Source organism: Leguminivora glycinivorella, chromosome 17, assembly GCF_023078275.1.
Source record: "Leguminivora glycinivorella isolate SPB_JAAS2020 chromosome 17, LegGlyc_1.1, whole genome shotgun sequence".
Classification (NCBI taxonomy): Eukaryota; Metazoa; Arthropoda; class Insecta; order Lepidoptera; family Tortricidae; genus Leguminivora; species Leguminivora glycinivorella.
This window is the reverse complement of record NC_062987.1, coordinates 19333024-19356322: the sequence shown is the minus strand read 5'-3', so window position 1 is coordinate 19356322 and position 23299 is coordinate 19333024. Positions and strand designations below refer to the sequence as shown.

At 39.4% G+C, this 23299-nt stretch overlaps 1 protein-coding gene across 1 annotated transcript in view; it reads right to left on the bottom strand.

The window, feature by feature from the left end:
- Positions 1-21043, bottom strand: part of LOC125235626 — a 45498-nt gene extending 24455 nt beyond the window's left edge. The window contains exons 1-2 of the mRNA XM_048142223.1: positions 20960-21043; positions 20557-20869 (exon numbers count right to left, since the gene is read on the bottom strand). Of these exons, the coding sequence (XP_047998180.1) occupies positions 20557-20869; positions 20960-21043 (397 nt within the window). The remainder of the gene's footprint in view (positions 1-20556; positions 20870-20959) is intronic.
- Between the last annotated feature and the right edge of the window lie 2256 nt (positions 21044-23299).

Here is a 23299-nt window from a genome sequence, read left to right as displayed (position 1 = left end):
ATCAATCACGCCAACAAAGTTCAAAAATAAAAAATGAAAAAAAAATGTTTTATTAGGGTACCCCCCTACATGTAAAGTAGGGGCTGATATTTTTTTTCATTCCAAACTCAACGTGTGATATATTGTTGGATAGGTATTTTAAAATGAATAAGGGTTTACTAAGATCGTTTTCTGATAATGTTAATATTTTCGGAAATAATCGCTCCTAAAGGAAAAAAAGTGCGTCCCCCCCTCTAACTTTTGAACCATATGTTTAAAAATTATGAAAAAAATTACAAAAGTAGAACTTTATAAAGACTTTCTAGAAAAATTGTTTTGAACTTGATAGGTTCAGTAGTTTTTGAGAAAAATACGGAAAACTACGGAACCCTACACTGAGCGTGGCCCGACAGTCCCGACACGCTCTTGGCCGGTTTTTTTTTCATACATTTTGTATGGCAGTAACGGAATGGAAGGTTTGAAAAATGTATGGATATCTTAAGACATTTTTTTTACTTCCTATCAGGCAGGATCGAAAGACCTTGAGATTCTGAGTATGAATCGCGTAAAAAACACCCATGTTACAAAAAAACAGGGGTGAACAACTTTAAAAAAAATGGCTCATCTGGCCGGCAGCCATAAGGCCATAACAGATAATAGTAATTATGTATTGAAATGAAATGAAAATGAAATATTTATTTTTCAAGTAGGCATATTACAATAAACATGTGAACGTCAAGTTTCAGTAAATAACTAATTTCGGTGTTTTTCTCAATTTCATGAGTAAAAATTACTGTAGACAATGAAATAAAACTATGGAATTGTTAATTAATCCGTTTCCATAATTTTATTTCATGAGTAACTATCGCGGTAACCGTTACATTACCTTTTATTTTTTATATTAAGTACATGTATTTGTTTACTCAATAATATACATTTCCATATTTATACATTGAAATAGATATCATACACGAAAGGAAAAACGACACCGACGACGGTTTTTTTCCCACATTTCTAATTAACTATTACGCGCCTGCTTTCGAGTGCTTTAAATTTTAATAAACCAACGCATTCTTTGATTGGGGGCTCGGGCCTCTCAAGGTCAGTGCAAATGTGATGCGTAGAATAGGTACTAGTATAGGTAGGTAGGGGCGCGGGGCGCGGGGCCGCGACTAAATCTTGTTCATTCACATCCGCTTGCATGTGTCGCGGATAGAGCGATTACGTAAGCGGCGAGCACACATACTAACCGCGCGGAGGCCGTTTGCCACCCTGATGTACCTCTATGTACCTAAATGAATTTATTAGTGTGAGAGACCCTTACGAATAACATTCAAGTTAGTGTCAAGTGATTGACTGCACATGTCAAAACAAAAAAACATTAGGAATTGGTCACACACGTGTTCAATAATTATCTTTGGTAAAGGCAGTCACACACATGTTCAGTAATTATCTTTATTTTTTTAATAACTCGATAACCGTAAGAGTTAAGTTTCTTAGAGACATTAAATTCATTTGATCTTCCCTTAAAGTTGACGGAATTCAATAAAAACAGTGTGTATAACAAATAACAATTTTATTTACATGATTTATTTTAACTTGCATTAATATGCTGTTCTCGAACATATTGTATCGATAAACTACCTCTCTAGTCGATCTGTGTCGATACTAACCCAACGAAGTAACTTTTCTAAGACGTCACCAGGTTACCACGCGTCCTTTTCTTTAGGGTGCTATAGAAAAGGATACCTATAGTTTTCTTTGTTCTTATTTACTGACAGACTTGTTTGACAGATTATATCAATTTATAGAGCAATCAATTTGATTAGTGAAACTAAATAATTTGTTATTCATGTTACCTACTTAAAACTGGAGTTTTAACATTTGGTTTAACAAGACGTCCTTACGAGGTTATATAAACAACAATGTGCCACAGGACTCATAATAAAACGGCTCAACATAATTTTTAAGAAAAAAAAACCGTCGCCTTTCGGGTTCTGGTGAAAGCTACTTGCGAATGTTGGATTATGTAGAAATGTGTAAGTATTTTTAAAACTGCTTTTAATGCTTTAATTTTTAGATGGCAACACAAATGAATATACGTATAACGTTAAGGTTTGAGCAGTTTCCTCAATTCCTCATGAATCTGATTACATTATAAGAAATCGAAGCTTGACAAACTTTGACTTGAAAACTCAATATGCTTATTTGCTTAACAAACATAACTAAATAAGTGAACCCTTATTCATTTTTAAATACCTATCCAACAATATATCACACGTTGGGGTTGGAATAAAAAAAATATCAGCCCCCACTTTACATGGGGGGGGGGGGTACCCTAATAAAACATTTTTTTCCATTTTTAATTTTTGCACTTTGTTGGCGTGATTGATATACATATTGGTACCAAATTTCAGCTTTCTAGTGCTAACGGTTACTGAGATTATCCGCGGACGGACGGACGGACGGACGGACAGACGGACAGACGGACAGACGGACAGACAGACATGGCGAAACTATAAGGGTTCCTAGTTGACTACGGAACCCTAAAAATGGCAAAGTCACTATGAGCGTGCCGTTCAGATTTGAGAAGTTTAGGTTCTGGCCATCATCAGCAGTTCCACTGCACCAAATGTCACTGTTCTGGACGAAAGTGCATGCTGTTCTTATTAAAATACCAAAGTCACTATAAGCGTGCCGTTCAGATTTGAGGAGTTCGGTTCTGACCATCATCAGCAATTCCACTGCACCAAATGTCACTGTTCTGGACGAAAGTGCATGCTGTTCTTTTCTTATAAAAATACCAAAGTCACTATAAGCGTGCCGTTCAGATTTGAAGAGTTCCGTTCTAGCCATCATCAGCAGTTCCACTGCACCAAATGTCACTTTTCCGTACCCAAATGCATGCTGTTCCTTTAAAAACACAAAAATCAGCATATGTATGCCTTTCAGATTCGAGGAGTTCCTTCGATTTCTCCAGGATCCCATCTTCAGAACTGGGTTCTGAGAAAAATGGGACCAATCTGTATGCATATACATTCAATCAAAAAAAAATTTTCAAAATCGGTCCAGAAGCGACGGAGATATCGAGGAACAAACATTAAAAAAAATAAAAAAAAAACATACAGACGACTTTATAAAGCTAGGAACATACTACGCGGACGTCCGTCGTAAATCGACCGCGGACGGGAATCTGGACAATGGAAATACACATAACCGTGCAAACTATCGGTCGACGGACGTGGACGTGGCCTTGAGCGCATGGACTTCCGATCGAAATCTGGCTCGCTGGATGTTTTGTACCGTGCACACTGATCGGTCGCGGTCGCGGTCGTTTTACGACGGACGTCCGCGTAGTATGTTCCTAGCTTAACCGTCCTTCTTGAGAGATGAGGCGACGGTTAAAAATAATACCAATACTAATAGGTGCGTGCTATATTTTACTCAGCAGCCGGCGTAGCCGAATGGCAATTGTCGACACCATATGCCGACAGAAATGTAGTCTAGCTTTGTCGCGCAAGTACGCAACAGCTATAATTAGAGGTAGATAGATACAACGAAACAAATATTATCGTGAGCACGTGTGCATTCGACTACGCACACTGATGAGCGGACCCAGCGCGTACGTACATTGCGCACCACCTGCACGCACACATACTAACCGCGCGGCATACAATCCACTGGTAGGCTGTCTACAACGCCATCTAGTAATGTCTGACTTTAAACGTGCACATGACGTTGTATGTTTGGTGCGTGAAAGCTAAAACAGATGTCGCAAGATGTTGCAGTTTAATGACTATTTCGACGTAGGATACTGATAAGAGTTTTGTTGGCCACGCGTGGCTACTGGCGCCATCTAGCTCTTTGAGTGTGGATTAAATTTAGTACACAGGTCTAGAATACTTAGGACGGCGCCCATTTTTAGTATGGGGTTAGGTATCTGTACTAGTATTATTTGATCTGTGGTATCGACACAGATCGACTAGAGAGAGGTAGTTTATCGATACAATAAGTTCGAGAACAGCATATTAATGCAAGTTAAAATAAATCATGTAAATAAAATTGTTATTTGTTATACACACTGTTTTTATTGAATTCCGATAACTTTAAGGGAAGATCAAATGAATTTAATGTCTCTAAGAAACTTAACTCTTACGGTTATCGAGTTATTAAAAAAATAAAGATAATTACTGAACATGTGTATGACTGCCTTTACCAAAGATAATTACTGAACACGTGTGTGACCAATTCCTAATGTTTTTTGTTTTGACATGTGCAGTCAATCACTTGACACTAAGGCTCCCCACAGACAGTCTTAAAAATTCATAATCTTAAAAAAAATTTGTATGCAAATTGACAGTTCAAACTGACACTGACAGATTGACTGACAGTTTGAACTGTCAATTTGCATACAAATTTTTTTTAAGATTATGAATTTTTAAGACTGTCTGTGGGGAGCCTTAACTTGAATGTTATTCGTAAGGGTCTCTCACACTAATAAATTCATTTGTTATGTATGAAAATGATGAAAAATATTTTTTGCGGATTTAATTAAAAGAGGTATACATCAGGGTGGCAAACGGCCTCCGCGCGGCTTGTATGTGTGCTCGCCGCTTAGGCCCCGCGCACACGGAGGCAACAGTTGCTCGGCGACTTTCGTATTTGTATGAAAAGTTGCGTCGCCTCGTGTGCGCACTTTCATACTAAGCCATGGTCGTGACAAAAAAGTCGCCAGCAACAGATGCCCGTGTGCGCGGGCCCTTACGTACTCGCTCTATCCGCGACACATGCAAGCGGATGTGAATGAACAAGATTAAAGCTAGGAACACACTACGCGGACGTCCGTCGTAAATCGACCGCGGACGGGAATCTGGACAATGGAAATACACATAACCGTGCAAACTATCGGTCGACGGACGCGGACGTGGCCTTGAGCGCACGGACGTCCGATCGAAATCTGGCTCTCTGGATGTTTTGTTCCGTGCACACTGATAGGTCGCGGTCGCGGTCGTTTTACGACGGACGTCCGCGTAGTATGTTCCTAGCTTTAGTCGCGGCCCCGCGCCCCGCGCCCCTACCTACCTATACTAGTCCTATTCTACGCATCACATTTGCACTGACCTTGAGAGGCCCGGGCCCCCAATCAAAGAATGCGTTGGTTTATTAAAATTTAAAGCACTCGAAAGCAGGCGCGTAGTTAATTAGAAATGTGGGAAAAAACCGTCGCGTCGTCGGTGTCGTTTTTCATTTCGTGTATGATATCTATTTCAATTTATAAATATGGAAATGTATATTATTAAGTAAACAAATACATGTACTTAATATAAAAAATAAAAGGTAATGTAGCTAGGTATTTGACAAAACATTTTCTAGAGTAATATTGTCTTCGGTTACCGCGATAGTTACTCATGAAATAAAATTATGGAAACGGATTAAATCGCGTATAATGAATTTAAAATACAGTATAGAAATAAAAACAAATAGTAGTAAATATAGTATTTTAAATTCATTATACGCGATTTAATCCGTTTCCATAGTTTTATTTCATTTTCTAGAGTAATTTTTACTCATGAAATTGAGAAAAACACCGAAATTAGTTATTTACTAAAACTTGACGTTCATATGTTCATTGTAATTTGTAATATGCCTACTTGAAAAATAAATATTTCATTTTCATTTCATTTCAACACATAATTACTATTATCTGTTATGGCCTTATGGCTGCCGGCCAGATGAGCCATTTTTTTTAAAGTTGTTCACCCCTCTTTTTTTGTAACATGGGTGTTTTTTACGCGATTCATACTCAGAATCTCAAGGTCTTTCGATCCTGCCTGATAGGAAGTAAAAAAAATATCTTAAGATATCTATACATTTTTCAAACCTTCCATTCCGTTACTGCCATACAAAATGTATGAAAAAATGGTAACGGAATGGGATAAAACTTGGGAGGCTTTTTTCTCCTATTAGGAGTGAAAGAGCTCACGATTCTGAGTGGAAACCACATAAACATTTCCAAATTAAAAAAAAGTCGGGTGGACGTACAACTTTGACAAAAATAAAAATGGCCCAGATAACAGTTCTAATCAACATTCAATAATTAAAATTATTTATTAATAATGAAGAACTAACACGATAAGGTAGGCAAGCACGAATTCAAATTTGTGATTTTTGTGTTTATTGCCATCGCGCAGTCGGGGGCGGTGCCGCTCGGCTGCCCGCAGAAAGCCACTTTATTTGTGCGCCTGCTAACGCACACAGACGCGTCCGGTGTACTCGTGTGCGTACCGCCGCGGCGCCGGCCGGTACCCGTGCGGCACAGTGTGTTAAAAACCCCAATTTTGTCTCACCTTGTTTTTATTGCATAATACACACACACACATATTCACATATTGCTTTTCGTTTTACCAACAACGCCATTCATTCATAAGTTTCATTAACGATACCATGTGGTTACGGAGTGCACACGAGTTGAATACGGCTACGTAACCAGTCTAAAATGTGCCGTCCAGACGCGTAAGAAGATCATGGTTCCGGAGAGCGCCCTTACACTGGTGTTTTGAGCGTATGACTAGCCCGCACTCAAGTGGCTATTCTAATTATATCACGTACGTTATGCACAGTCACTCCATCTAGTGACGAGAGGTAATAATACTTAGACGACTCAATAACGTTCAATGCGGGTTTGCTGATGTTGTATTCAGTCGTGTAATAAATTTTAGATTCGAATTTTGAAAAATATTGCATTGAATTCGTGTTTTTGTGGATTTGTGTATTAAATTAATGATATTCTTAATGCATGAGACTAAAATAATACCTTTGAGACCTTTAAATTTATTGAATAAATAAGTCATAATGGCTAATCGTGGCACGTAGCGCCATCTATGATTTTGGTTTGACATTAATTATACGATGTTCCGGATGAGACCCCATGGCTAAAGAGTTAAATTACGTTTAAATTTAGTCGGATTTTAATACGGTTTTAGCTGAAACTGTTTTAAAGATAAAATATGTATGGAGTTAATTATCTGTGCTGAACGAGTGGGAATTGTTTTAAACGGGCATAGCATGAAAAACAGAATTGCCTCGTTTGGTTTGAAAACTTTATTTATTGCATAAAAGAATAAATTGATCTAGTTTTGTTCACGTGTGTAGGCCTTAGTGTGTTTCACACTATCCGATCCGATATCGGATGTCGGAAGGATTTCAAAGAAAAAATCAAAGATGGCGGCTTAAATGTATGGGATATGGGATATCGGATTCCTACATCCGATATCGGATCGGATAATGTGAAAGCGCACTTATACGGGCCATAAATTAAACCAGACACAAGTAGGTTTCATTTGTTAACATTAATTAAGACGTGTTTTTGATTTAGATACTATTAATTTTTACTCAATATTTAATGTTGTGAAAATTTTCTCAGCTGCAATGTACTGTAAGCATGGTTGCGATAACATTTTATGACATTACATACGCGATATGAGAATATTATAGTACAACATTACGATACAAGTGCGATAAATAAGAAATTCGAAACGAGTGGCGAATTATTTACCCGCACATGTATCGTACAACGTTTTACAGTACATATGCTACCTAACAAGTGCGGTAATATAGCGCACTATATACTGTAGGGGCATTTTTAGAATTTGGGACCCCCCAATCAGCGTAAGTTATTAACAATAAGGGTTCCGTTTTTCCTCTTTGAGGTACGGAACCCTAAAAATTAACTCGCTGTCAGTTTTGTGACGACAATTAAGCATAGAATCTGTCTTTAAACACAAAACTGACAGTGAGTTAATTTTTGACTTTAAGAAGATACGATACAGGTCAATTTTCCATACAAACGCTCTCGACTATTTCCTCCCTGGTTTTTGAAGATAGAGCAGGGTGAATTTCAACAGGTTCCAAATTTGCCTAATTTTGGTGGTATTTTTTATTTTTGTAGTTTATGTCTAAATTATGTATGGATTATACGTAACTAGTCCCAATGTATATTGTGTAGTAATGCCCCCGTAATACACATAGTATTTTTGGAGATATTATGGTTTTAATAATTTGGTTGCCACCAAAATTGCGTACACCCACCAAAATTAGGTTTACTGGCCACCAAAATTGTTAATTCACGCCAAAATTAGATATTTCTGCACATTAGTAGTATATTTATATTTAATCAGTTATAAAATGAAACAAAGACAGATGTTTTATGATCCGTTTTATTATAGTGATTATCTGATTATAACAAAGTCGCTAAAATCGATGTGTATGAGACTATACTAGAAATAAACTATAATTTCACTTGTTGTAATAGAAAATAATTCACTTTTAGAATGGCTAACCAAAAAAAGAAACAATCGAGAGAGGAGGTCCTTGAAAAGAAGAAACTTGCTGAGCGGGAACGAAAAAGGAGAATTATGAGTGATCCCGAGAAAGCAGCAGATTTGCGAAGAAAAGAAAGGGATCGGTATCATCGTTAAAAAGCCCAAGGTAAGAGTTTACCTCTAAGCAGCATGCAGCCTCGTGAAAGACGAAGAAAAAGGAATAGACAGAATTTCAGAGCATATTATAAAAGAAAAAAAAAGGAAGGCTTTGTAATGACCACAAGTATTAGCACCAGCAAGTGGGATTCCCACTTCGCCCCTGCCTGGTCCTTCTACGCCACAAAATCCTTGTCTCAGTCGCTCTCGTTCTCCGAGTCCTGAGCTTGACACAAACATCTCACGTCGGCTACACTCCCAAGCTGTCCATCGCAATGTGTCCAATAACCCATAGTTTCTGTGTTGTCAAATTCTTTATAGTCCATAATTTTATTTTTGCAGTTCAAACATTTTCGTTGCAAGTTACAGTAATGACCTCACAACACAAACTTTTCGTAATGTGAATAGTAGGTACTGCTTTTATTGATGATATTTTTCATTTTATAACGTAGTATAAAAAAAAATTCGAAGGTATCAAAGAACTAAAGCATCACAAATGTATACACTGCGAGAAAGAAGAAGACTTTGACTTAAGAAAAAGAGACTCAAAAAAACAAAAAAGATATCTGAATGCGTCAATAAAAAAATTATACCAAAGTTATTTAAAATCAGGCTATCCTCCAGTCAGTTAGGTACATAACTTTCGCTAGAATGAAACCCTTTTGGGTTGTAAAAGCAGAACTGACTAATCTTTACACCTATCTATGTCAAATACATGCGAACATGGAGTTGTTAGAATCCGCATTAAAAATGAAAATTATCATCAATAAAAGCAGTACCTACTAGTCACATTACGAAAAGTTTGTGTTGTGAGGTCATCACTGTAACTTGCAACGAAATGTTTGAACTGCAAAAATAAAATTATGGACTACAAAGAATTTGACAACACAGAAACTATGGGTTATTGGACACATTGCGATGGACAGCTTGGGAGTGTAGCCGACGTGAGATGTTTGTGTCAAGCTCAGGACTCGGAGAACGAGAGCGACTGAGACAAGGATTTTGTGGCGTAGAAGGACCAGGCAGGGGCAAAGTGGGAATCCCACTTGCTGGTGCTAATACTTGTGCTCATTACGAAGCCTTCCTTTTTTAGGGTTCCGTAGTCAACTAGGAACCCTTATAGTTTCGCCATGTCTGTCTGTCCGTCCGTCCGTCCGTCCGTCCGTCCGTCCGTCCGCGGATAATCTCAGTAACCGTAAGCACTAGAAAGCTGAAATTTGGTACCAATATGTATATCAATCACGCCAACAAAGTGCAAAAATAAAAAATGGAAAAAAATGTTTTATTAGGGTACCCCCCCTACATGTAAAGTGGGGGCTGATATTTTTTTTCATTCCAACCCCAACGTGTGATATATTGTTGGATAGGTATTTAAAAATGAATAACGGTTTACTAAGATCGTTTTTTAATAATTTTAATATTTTCGGAAATAATCGCTCCTAAAGGAAAAAAAGTGCGTCCCCCCCCTCTAACTTTTGAACCATATGTTTAAAAAATATGAAAAAAATCACAAAAATAGAACTTTATAAAGACTTTCTAGGAAAATTGTTTCGAACTTGATAGGTTCAGTAGTTTTTGAGAAAAATACGAAAAACTACGGAACCCTACACTGAGCGTGGCCCGACACGTTCTTGGCCGGTTTTTTCTTTTATAATATGCTCTGAAATTCTGTCTATTCCTTTTTCTTCGTCTTTCACGAGGCTGCATGCTGCTTAGAGGTAAAATCTTACCTTGGGCTTTTTAACGATGATACCGATCCCTTTCTTTTCTTCGCAAATCTGCTGCTTTCTCGGGATCACTCATAATTCTCCTTTTCCGTTTCCGCTCAGCAAGTTTCTTCTTTTCAAGGACCTCCTCTCTAGATTGTTTCTTTTTTTGGTTAGCCATTCTAAAAATGAATTATTTTCTATTACAAAAAGTGAAATTATAGTTATTTTAAAGTTTTTCGTTGTTACTGGTATTTAATCACCTTAGTCAATTATTATTGTAAACTAAAAGTATAAATATATGACAGCAAATAAATAAAATACTTCGTTTTAGCTCAGGATACTCGTAAGTATCAATTTTGGTGGCATTAAGCAATTTTGGTGGCTTTCCAATTACCACCAAAACCACCAAAATTGATGCACCAAAATTAGAACCATTGCATAATAAAATTTTTAAAAATAAACTATTTCATTCACGTCACTTTCAAGTTTATTACTTTTTAAAGAAACCATAAACATGCTTTAAAAACAGTTCACGTAAACATAACTACTTGTTTGTCATTAGTTAGATATACCACCAAAATTGCATGAAAAAATATTTTAATACACCAAAATTAGGTACTTACGTGTTTGCTGGTCAGATCCAGTGACGTACGACACGTACGTCATAGTTCAGGGCCAGAACAGAACTAAACTAACAGGCTACTACACGTTTCTAAGCCTTGTTGCATTTCGTTCGACCATAAAGTCATTTTCAATATTTACCACCAAAATTTACAAATTTACCCGGACAACTATTAATGCTTAGTTTAAAGTATCCAACTATGAACAATTCCTTACTATTATTTTATTATAACATACGTACACTAATAACGAGGAATAATTTGTGGTGTTTGAGTTAAATAAATGGATGTTATTGATGTACCATACAAATTAGTCAAGCAAAATGGATTCAGGACACTCCACCAAAATTATAATTGCGCCATTAAAAAAATTCTAAATAAATATCAATAGCTTTTATAACAATTTGCGATTTGGCTTAAGATAATAATATGTGTTAGGTTTTCAGGAAATAAATTAATAGTTTAAAAAACACTATAAAACACGCTTTTATAAATGCACGTAAAAGCCAAAAATAAATTATGGATCGTACAAGTTGTCTCTATTTGTGAGCTGAAGTTTAAAAACTATGTGCTTTTAATTATAATATTTGATTGTAAAAGCGTGGGGCGCTGGAACAGGAAAGACTTTTTGTATAACTTGCTGATAAATCAAATTATGCTATGTTACGGGAAGGAGGTTACACAGATTGACGCGCTAACTGGAGTTGCAGCATGACTAGTAGGTTCTACATTAAACAGTCAAATCAATTAAAAGTCAGTGTTCAAAGTAGGTACCAGTTTGTCGAACTCAGACAAAATATGCGCTAGTAGCGAGGAGAGTCGACAGTCACCGACACTTAGAACGCCGCTTTTTTCCGGTAATCAAAGTACAAAAGGGGAAAGTGTCTACAGTGACAGGATGCAGAGTTCTTGTTCGTGGATGAGATATCTTTGGTTCTCTTTGGTAACCCTTAGGCGGCATATGTAAACGTTATGTTCTTATGCAACTTCATTCGCCAGGAAGTTCGGATTAGTATTTGTTTACAAGAAAGTCTTTCCTGTTCCAGCGCCCCACGCTTTTACAATCAAATATTATAATTAAAAGCACATAGTTTTTAAACTTCAGCTCACAAATAGAGACAACTTGTACGATCCATAATTTATTTTTGGCTTTTACGTGCATTTATAAAAGCGTGTTTTATAGTGTTTTTTAAACTATTAATTTATTTTATACTTTTTAGTCATTAATAATGAAATACTTTTAACATTTATACATAAATTTATTTCAAGTAGGCGGATTTTACATGCCATTTGTGGCTTAACGTGTACTTATTGCTAATTGCTACTTAATAATAACTAGCGGCTACCTTCTGATTACGGTATTATCATAAAAATGTTTATACCTAGTAAGTTATCCGTAAAAGATAGACAATATAGACATGTGCCATCGCGGACTTTTTGAAGACATTAGAGAGACATACTTTCGCCATACATTGTTTTGAAGCTCTCAGCTAGTGGGATTTTGTTTGACTCGTTTAGAAAATATTGTCACATTTCAACTAATTCAAACAAAATTTAAGTATTACTTTTTTGCCGAGCCCCCCTTTATTTGCTCTTAAGGGTCACAGGAAAACCATTACCCAACTTATTTTAAATACAACGTTGATCTTTCTTTTATGTGGGGGGCGCCGAGCCCCCCTTTGTTTGCTCTTAAAGGTCACAAGAAAACGCTAACCCAACTTATTCTAAATACTACGTTGATCTTTCTTTTATGCGGGGAGCTTCGCCCCCCGAGCCCCCCTTTTCTTTACTCTTAAGGATCACAAGAAAACCTAAACCCAACTTATTTTAAATACAACGTTTGTAAGAGAATGTCAAGGTACGGGCGCCAGGGTATCAGCAAAAATGCATAAAATCTGAATAGTTGTGTTTACTGTCACGGTAAAAAATGTAATGCGAATACACAAATTCTTATGTTTAATTACAACTAGGTTGTGTGGGAGATTTTCATGCGTATGCAAAATGACGGTCTACTTTTGGACAAAGTCCAGATGCATCAGTTGCATTAAGATGTTGTTTTGGGTCAGAGTGCATATGCATAGTTGCAAAAAATGTACATCTTTGTACATACTGCCGCCTCGGAAAGGGACGCAGAATTGTTGACAATTTGAATTAGTTAAAACTAGTGTAGACTAAAATACATGAATGTAAACTATGATAAAATTAAGTGCAGGTAGAATCATTACAAATCATTAAAATCATTTAAAATTATTAGAATTTAGTAGTGCTAGTAGGTTGAAACATAATAGAAAATAAACTTTATGTAAGAGAATGTCAAGGTACGGGCGCCAGGGTATCAGCAAAAATGCATAAAATCTGAATAGTTGTGTTTACTGTCACGGTAAAAAATGTAATGCGAATACACAAATTCTTATGTTTAATTACAACTAGGTTGTGTGGGAGATTTTCATGCGTATGCAAAATGACGGTCTACTTTTGGACAAAGTCCAGATGCATCAGTTGCATTAAGATGTTGTTTTGGGTCAGAGTGCATATGCATAGTTGCAAAAAATGTACATCTTTGTACATACTGCCGCCTCGGAAAGGGACGCAGAATTGTTGACAATTTGAATTAGTTAAAACTAGTGTAGACTAAAATACATGAATGTAAACTATGATAAAATTAAGTGCAGGTAGAATCATTACAAATCATTAAAATCATTTAAAATTATTAGAATTTAGTAGTGCTAGTAGGTTGAAACATAATAGAAAGTAAGTTTTACTTAGGAACTATAGGTACTTAGAGATTAGTACTTGAGTCAAAAACCACCTCAGTCGGAGGGGTTGTATGTTTTCGCGCACTTGGCTTTGGTTCAGTATAAACACATTCACTATCACTATCACTTTGGTTCGTTTTGTCAAGCGGGGGTTGCCGTTCAAATTTCCAGATCCCCGTTCGATATTTGTGGTATGTGTACAACAGGATGACCAGTACGGGAATGCTGACGCTCAAGGATGTTCCGATTGTAATATATTGATATCGATCATGAGTGGACATCTCCTCAATTTGGGACTGGGATTTAAGCATTTGTATATCCCGATGGAGCTGTTGAAACTCTTGTTCGTGTGTTTCATTGTGGAAAGTCATCTGAGCGAGGGATGTGTTCAGTACATTATTTAATGGAGACACTTCGAGTAATAAATTGTGAGGATCTAAATCAGTAAATGCTTCTTCGATGTAATCTTTGTTGGCGTATAGCATAAATGTGTCGCCTTTCAAGACACAACCTTGGCCGAGCTGAATCAGTCCGTTGCTATGAAGTACTTTTGTCGCCAGACCGTCTGGGCATAAGATGCGAACTAAGCATTCTTCGCAACAGGCGAATAGCCATGTGTTTTGTTTATGCAATTTGTACCACTTGTCGGCGCAGGGTTTTGTTTCCGTATGGCAGTACGAGTCATGTTTCTTTTGATGATTTAGTATTTCTGTGTTGCAAATGGATTTGCCTTGTTGTACGTCATAAATGGGATTGTTCAAGTGACATAATACCTTTTTTCCGTTCATTTGGGTACACCTGTTGATATCAGTGCTTTCCATTGGTATGAATGTATCTTGGTTAATGTTGAAGGCGATTAGATCGGTTCCGGGAATAACCTGTATGACGTTGTCGGGTGATACGTGCTGCGGAATGCTTATTAAGCGGTCAATTTCGTATATTTCATCGCTTAGCAGAGGGATTTTTACTTCTATTATAAGATATTGGTCAGTTAAGCGAGCTTGGATTTGGAGTAACTTGTATAAGTTGCGTATATTGTCATTAATCTCCGGAAGAGCCAGTTTGCTGGCCAGATGGCGAGCTATTGTGTTTAGCTCAGTTTGCAATTGTTTGGGCGATAAGAGATGGACGTCGATGTGACCATGATACATGTTGGTCAACGTATTTATAACGGTTTGTTGTATGTTTTTCAGATGTTGAAGGATTCCGTTCGCTGCCATAGAGGAAGTCATAATGTGCAATGCATTTTCGTGTTGAGTATATTCTTGGGTTGATTCCTTTGTTAGTCTGTTTAAGTGGTCAGTAAGAATCCGAAATTGCTTGTTCATAGTGTGCTCGTTGCGCTTTAGAATGTTGCCCTCGGCTTCGATTATGCTAGTTTGATTCTTTATTAATTGTAATAAATGTTGTTCATTATGTTGTGTCATTCGGATGTCTGTTTCATATTTTTCGGCGAAACGCTGGTCCAGTACCCCAAACAGGGAGTTTGCAAGATATCCCACCCCATCGGCTAGCCCTCGTCGATATCGATGAGTTTCCATGGGTTGATTTTTAAGTAATGTATTGTAATAACGCAACTCTTGCATGTCTTGGTCGAGCTGGTTGATAATAATGTGGAATTGTTCTAACATTTCGGGTCGTGCCGAACGTTTTATCTGTGTCACATAAGTATTCAATGCATTTATATTTTGCCAATAGTTTGTCATGTTATAGTATAAAACTATTTTCCAATCATCTTTGATTTCTTGCATGTCAGATATCTTGTCAAAGTACAGTGTCCGGTCCGTCTCTAACGGAGTTAATTTAAAGGTTTTTAGTTCGGCTTGAGTGCCCGGCGTGAATAGTGTCATGAGGAGCAGAAGGATGTAACATAAGAGCGTCATCCAGGACATCTTGCGTGTTTGCGAGGAAGGTTTGGTATGGGTGGTAGTGAATGATGAGTGGTTAACTTCGTTGTCATTTTTTGTGTTAGTGGTTGAATTATGAACCAGTGGTACTAGTTGTACAATTGGCCGTTTCATGATGCCATTTTCTGTTTTTAGGGTTACCACTCTTGTGTGTCCATCCTTTCCAGGGTGGGTGTCAATTACTCGACCTAATGCCCATCGTCCGACAGGTTGATTGCTTCGGATGCATACGATGTCGTTCAACTGTAAATCTTCTGTGGGCTTCTGCCATTTATTTCTTGCTTGTAGTTGCTGTAAGTATTCTTGGGACCAGACGCGCCAGAAATCACGGGTAATTTTTTGTACTAGTTGCCATCTCTTCCTGAGATCGTAATCCGAATTGATTGGTTCAGGGGCTGTCAGGTGGGCTTCGCCCACAATGAGGAAGTGACCCGGTGTCAGGCACTTCAAATCTTCAATGTTTTCCGTCAATGGGCACAGTGGTCTCGAATTCAGACATGCCTCAATCTGGCATAATAAAGTCGAGAACTCCTCGTATGTTAGTTTTTGCTCTCCAATTGTCCTCTTCAAATGATATTTGGTACTGCGTACGCTGGATTCCCAAAGACCCCCTGCTGAAGGCCATGCTGGGGCGTTAAAGTGCCAGGTGGTGCCTTTGTTCGTAAGACAATTTATTACTGTTGTATCCATGCTGCGCAGTATTTCCCTGTGCTCTGCTTGGAGTTGTCGATTCGCGGCGACAAAGTTTGTGCCGTTGTCGCTGTACATATCTCTTGGTTCGCCACGTCGTGCACAGAACCGTCGGAAAGCTGCCAGGAATGCGTAACTGCTCAGTTCAGAAACCAACTCTAGATGTACGGCTTTTGTCGCAAGGCAAACAAATACCGCTATGTAAGCCTTTGATGTTTTTATTCCTCTTCCCTTGTTTGCTTTGATGTCAACGAAACCTGTAAAGTCGACCCCAGTGTGTAAGAAGGGTCGAGATACTGTCACTCTCGGTTGAGGTAGGTCAGCCATGATTTGTTGTTGCTTAGCGGCGTTGAATCTTCGGCAAGTAACGCATTGATGAAGGTATTTTTTTACTGCTTGGTACCCTCCGACGATCCAGTATTTGCACCGTAAATGTGATAGGGTCAGCTTCGGACCCCCATGGAGGGTCTCTGTATGTGCTCTGTTTATGAGTAACTGTGTCAATTTGCTATTTTTTGTGATAATCATCGGATGTTTTGTGGAGTACTGTAAAGATGAGTTGTCGAGCCTGCCTCCAACTCTCAGAATACCGTATTCATCTAAAAACGGATTGAGTTTCAAAATGGGGCTATTTGTATTGACAGTTTTGTTTGCCTGTAACTTCCTTATCTCGTTAGGAAAGTCGTAATGTTGAATGTGCTTGACAATGACCCTTTCTGCAATTCGTAACTCGGTCACTGTTAAGTAGAATGACTTAACGTGCACAGTCCGCTGTGTCGCACGTGTTACGTCAGTAAAGCGCAAAATCCAGGCTAGAACTCTAACAATGTGAGTCATGTTGTTATGCGTACTTAGCAATTCTATTATTAGCGACGGAGGCTCTAATTGCACAGCATTCGCTTGTTTTGGTTTGATTTCACAGTCTGTTTGTTTTATGTGGTTGTCAAGAAATGTGTTGTCAAAATGTTGTAACCATTGAGGGCCTTGCCACCACAGCGCGTTCGTTTTCAAATTGGACACGCTGAGGCCTCGTGTAGCACAGTCGGCGGCGTTATCTTCTGATTTGACATGGTTCCAATGCTCACCAGGAATAACGTCGACCACTTGTTTGACTCTGTTGCTTACGAACGTCTTCCACTTCGTAGGATCGCCCTTGAGCCAGCTTAAGGCAATCATAGAGTCGGACCATGCGAAAGTATTGTCATGTATGTGTTCCCATTTAAAAGCTTGAATCACTTTCTTCATGAGTTGTGCCAAAAGTACTGTGGCGCACAGCTCTAATCGAGGCAGAGTCAGCTTCTGACTTTGACTTATGGGTGCCAATCGGGATTTGGCGGCGATCAAAGTCACGACCGATTTGTTGTGTACGTCTGTCGTACGGACGTAAATACAGCACGCGTAAGCCTTTTCGGACGCATCGCAGAATCCATGTATCTCGAAACGATGTGTTATGTCACCCACCCATCGGGGTATTTCTATACTTTCTATGTCATGTATGTCAGTGGTAAATTTATGCCAGTCATTTTGTACTTGTTCGGATACGGCATCATCCCATTCGCAGTTAGATTGCCATGTAGATTGAAACAGGATTTTAGCCTTTATTGTCAGTGGTGTCAGGAATCCCAAGGGGTCATATATTTTTGAAATTTCGGATAGTATAGTGCGTTTTGTGAGTTTCCCTTTGGGTTTGTCATTAAGCGTGTTTTTAAATGAGAAGGTGTCGCGTGCGGGATGCCATTGTAACCCGAGCGTTTTTGTTGTATGGGCGTTATTGAAGTCGACCACGGTGGGACTAATGCTGTCGTCCGGGATATTTTCCAGCAAAATTTGTGTATTGCTCATCCATTTTCTTAAGTTAAATCCGGCTCCCTTGAGTATGCTTATCAATTGGTTTTGGATTTCTAGCGCTTGGGCTAAGTTGTCACTTCCTGTCAAAATGTCATCAACATAAATCTCATTATTTATGACTTCTGCCGCTAAAGGGTATTTTTTTCCATCGTCTGTTGCCAGTTGTTTTAATGTTCTTAGTGCCAGAAATGGGGCAGCCTTTTGGCCATAAGTCACCGTTGTCAATTGATATTCCTTTAATGGTTGAGTCGGGTTATCTCGCCAGATGATTTTCTGGAGATGTTGATCTGCTTCGTGAACTAAAATCATTCTATACATCTTTTCGCAATCGGTAGTCATAACAAATTTGTATCTTCTCCATTGGAGTAGGAGGGTTTGCAAATCTTGGTGTAATTTGGGTCCACATTCCATTAAATCATTCAGACTATGTCCCGAGGAGGTCCTTTGGGATCCATTGAAGACGACCCTGAGCTTTGTAGTCAAAGAATCGGTCTTATGCACTGCATGATGACTCAGATGACATTGGGGATTGACCACTGCGGAACATTCCTTCATGTGACCCATCTCTAGGTATTCGTTTATGAATTTTTTGTAGCCTACCGACAGGTTGTCATCTTTCATGAGCTTCCTTTCCAGCTGACGAAACTGGGCTATCGCCTGAGGTTTCGATTCCCCCAACTGTTGTTCAAAATTTTCTTTCATGGGTAATCGGACCTCATATCTTCCGTTTTCTAATCGCCGAGTAGTGGCTACATAAAAGTTTTCACAGTACTCGTCCTGTGATGTCAGTTGTTGGTTATTATCAGTGATGTCTTCCACCTCCCAATATCTTGCTAAATCTTCTGTGTCATTTATAACCACATGGCAATTGTAAGATTTGATGGCGCCTGAAAGTATCCATCCTACTTGCGTCTGCTGACTTATGGGTCCTGTTTCACCCTTCACGAGGCCGTTCATTACTATCTGCGAGTAAACTTGAACGTTCAATAAAAGATCTATTTTCCGGGAAATGTTGTATTGTGGGTCTGCTAACGTAAGGTTGTCAAGATGTCCCCAGTTTCTTTTTGCAAAGCTTACACTGGGTAAATCGCGGACCACACGTGATAATATTAGTGCATCTGTGAAGAACTCGAACTCATTATGCAACGATTTACATTGCAAATGTACCTTTCCCCTACTTTTGTTGGATAGGGTTCCGACCCCTGTGATATTCCCGGCTAACGCTTGTCTTTGTAAGCCTAGAGTCTGTACTGCATTTTCGGAGACTAATGAAACTTCGCTCCCTTGGTCTATCAGCGCTCGAAGGGTGTGATAAGTCCCGTGGTTGTCGGCCACGTATATCAATGCCGTGGGTAACAGCGAATCCGCATCACTGCCCACGACGAAGCTGTTTTGCCCCTGTCTCTGCTCTCTCTGCGGTACGCTAGCGGACGAAGACGACGGTTGGTTCTCAAAGGCCTTATGTATGACCGTATTGTGCGCTCCGTCGCACTCTTTACAACGTTTCTCAGACTTGCAATAATTCTTGGTATGTACGTATAAACAATTTTTGCATATGTTGGCCTTAGTGACATACTTTAGTTGCTCACTCGGTGTCATGCCGAGAAAACGCTGGCATTGAAATAACGCATGCTCGTCATTGCATAATGGACATTTAAATTTAATGGTAGATGCGTGATAGTTAGAATATTTCGAGTTAATCGGGCCTCTTGCTGATTGGTTTGTTGATTTTGTGAACTTATTAAAAGTATACGCTTGTCGGTGACCCGATTGTACAGGTTTGGCCACATTGCTGTCAGGTTTACGCTTTGTCAAAGGCTCTAGAGCTGTAAACTTCGCCTCTATGAACCCCATGAACTCATCAAGAGAGGGTAATTCGCGTGGATGCGCTCTCATTTCCATGTAATCTGAATATGTGTCAGTGTCCAACTTTTCGCATAGTATATAGACAAGTATTGGGTCGCAACTTGCCGTATCTACGCCCAAGTTATGTATAGCATGTATTGTTTCCATGCTAGTGTCATATAACCGCTTCAAATCTGTCGACGCTTGTTTTTGTATACTAGGCTGTCTCATAAACGTCTGGAATTGCTTCGTAAATAAAACTTGCTTGTTATTGTATCTATGTGTCAATAACTCCCAGCAAACATCATAATTTTCGGCGGTTATTTGGAGATGCTGCACAAGTTTTTCCGCCTCTCCTTTTAGCTTTCCTTTCAAATGCTGCATTTTCTGTGCCTTTGTTAGCGCAGGATTGGTATGAATAGCCACGGTGTACAACTCTTTGAAAGTAGGCCATTGGGTGTAGTTTCCAAAAAATTGGGGAAGATCCAGCTTAGGCAAAGTGAGCTGTTGATGAATGGACGATGAAAGCTTACTGTTAAGACCCTTTTTTAATCGCTCATATTTCAATTCGTGGAGCATATAACTGTCATAATAGTCAATGTCAGTGCCGTTTGTAATACTGTCAATTTGCAAATGAGCATTCTCTACGGCAGTCCAGCGCGTTTGCAACAATTTAAGCTTATCCTCAATTTCCCATTTTTCACTTATTGTATCAAGGCTAATACTTTCCACGTATCTTTTTAGAGCTCTGAAATTTGCATTTTGAAGCTGCTTATGTTCCATCAACTTCGTGTCATCTCCGAGAAACTTCTTAGTGTCAAAAATAATGTCTGCCGCCGTCCCCTCTTGACTATCCTTGTCCGCGGCTGACACCCCCTCTTCGACGCCGGTCTTCTTCACGTCACCAACTCCCGTCTCCGTAGTCAACGTTGCGGGCACGTTGCTAGCCTGCAGGGCCTTCTGAGTTCCCTCGTACCACGTCGAAATTACGTTGAAGATATTCTCAGTAAAATATTGATGGCTTTTGTCATGCTCTTTCTGCAATTGAGCGTTATTATCTACACACTCTAACCACAACTCTTCCAACTTTCGTAATCTATCTGTCAGATATTTAGAAGTCTTCCTGACCGCGGAGTCCTTCTTGAAATTCCCCTGTATCCGTTTAATCTCCTCCAAAATCACGGCTTGCCTCGCGATTAACTCATTAGACATGATGGCAATCGTACAAAGAATAAATATGGAAAGATCTTACTTGAAAGGCAGCTACTTCTCCGTATTCTGGTACCAGATACAGGATGTCAATGCTGATGCTGGATGCTTGATGTCAATGCTGATGCTGGATGCTTGATGTCAATGCTGATGCTGGATGCTTGATGTCAATGCTGATACGTAGCACTCGCGTATAATGTCAAATATGTCACTGATTCTATTCCAAAACCTCTGGCACTGAATCTCGCGACGACGGCGACAAAACCGAACCGAAGGTCTCTTTATCGAAGGACCAAAAACTTTATGTAAGAGAATGTCAAGGTACGGGCGCCAGGGTATCAGCAAAAATGCATAAAATCTGAATAGTTGTGTTTACTGTCACGGTAAAAAATGTAATGCGAATACACAAATTCTTATGTTTAATTACAACTAGGTTGTGTGGGAGATTTTCATGCGTATGCAAAATGACGGTCTACTTTTGGACAAAGTCCAGATGCATCAGTTGCATTAAGATGTTGTTTTGGGTCAGAGTGCATATGCATAGTTGCAAAAAATGTACATCTTTGTACAACGTTGATATTTCTTTTATGCGGGGGGCTCGCCCCCCGAGCCCCCCTTTGTTTGCTCTGAAAGGTCACAAGAAAACGCTAACCCAACTTATTTTAAATACTACGTTAATCTTTCTTTTATGCGGGGGGCTTCGCCCCCGAGCCCCCTTTTCGTTACTCTTAAGGGTAACAAGAAAACCCTAACCCAACTTATTTTAAATACAACGTTTATCTTTCTTTTATGCGGGGGCTTCGCCCCCGAGCCCCCTTTGTTTGCTCTTAAAGGTCACAAGAAAATGCTAACCCAACTTATCTTAAATACTACGTTGATCTTTCTTTCATGCGGGGGCTTCGCCCCCGAGCCCCCTTTGTTTGCTCTTAAAGGTCACAAGAAAACGCTAACCCAACTTATCTTAAATACTACGTTGATCTTTCTTTTATGCGGGGGGGCTTCGCCCCCGAGCCCCCCTTTTCGTTACTCTTAAGGGTCACAAGAAAACCCTAACCCAACTTATTTTAAATACTACGTTGATCTTTCTTTTATGCGGGGGGCTTCGCCCCCCGAGCCCCCCTTTTCGTTACTCTTAAGGGTCACAAGAAAACCCTAAACCAACTTATTTGAAATACAACGTTGATCTTTCTTTCATGTGGGTGGCTTCGCCCCCCGAGCCCCCCTTTGTTTGCACTTAAAGGTCACAAGAAAACCTTAACCCAACTTATTTTAAATACAACGTTGATCTTTCTTTTATGTGGGGGGCGCCGAGCCCCCCTTTGTTTGCTCTGAAAGGACACAAGAAAACGCTAACCCAACTTATTCTAAATACTACGTTGATCTTTCTTTCATGCGGGGGGCTTCGCCCCCCGAGCCCCCCTTTTCGTTACTCTTAAGGGTAACAAGAAAACCCTAACCCAACTTATTTTAAATACAACGTTTATCTTTCTTTTATGCGGGGGGCTTCGCCCCCCGAGCCCCCCTTTGTTTGCTCTTAAAGGTCACAAAAAAATGCTAAACCAACTTATCTTAAATACTACGTTGATCTTTCTTTCATGCGGGGGCTTCGCCCCCCGAGCCCCCCTTTGTTTGCTCTTAAAGGTCACAAGAAAACGCTAACCCAACTTATTCTAAATACTACGTTGATCTTTCTTTCATGCGGGAGCTTCGCCCCCCGAGCCCCCCTTTTCTTTACTCTTAAGGATCACAAGAAAACCTAAACCCAACTTATTTTAAATACAACGTTGATAATTCTTTTATGCGGGGGGCTCGCCCCCCGAGCCCCCCTTTGTTTGCTCTGAAAGGTCACAAGAAAACGCTAACCCAACTTATTTTAAATACTACGTTAATCTTTCTTTTATGCGGGGGCTTCGCCCCCGAGCCCCCTTTTCGTTACTCTTAAGGGTAACAAGAAAACCCTAACCCAACTTATTTTAAATACAACGTTTATCTTTCTTTTATGCGGGGGGCTTCGCCCCCCGAGCCCCCCTTTGTTTGCTCTTAAAGGTCACAAGAAAATGCTAACCCAACTTATATTAAATACTACGTTGATCTTTCTTTCATGCGGGGGGCTTCGCCCCCCGAGCCCCCTTTGTTTGCTCTTAAAGGTCACAAGAAAACGCTAACCCAACTTATCTTAAATACTACGTTGATCTTTCTTTTATGCGGGGGCTTCGCCCCCGAGCCCCCTTTTCGTTACTCTTAAGGGTCACAAGAAAA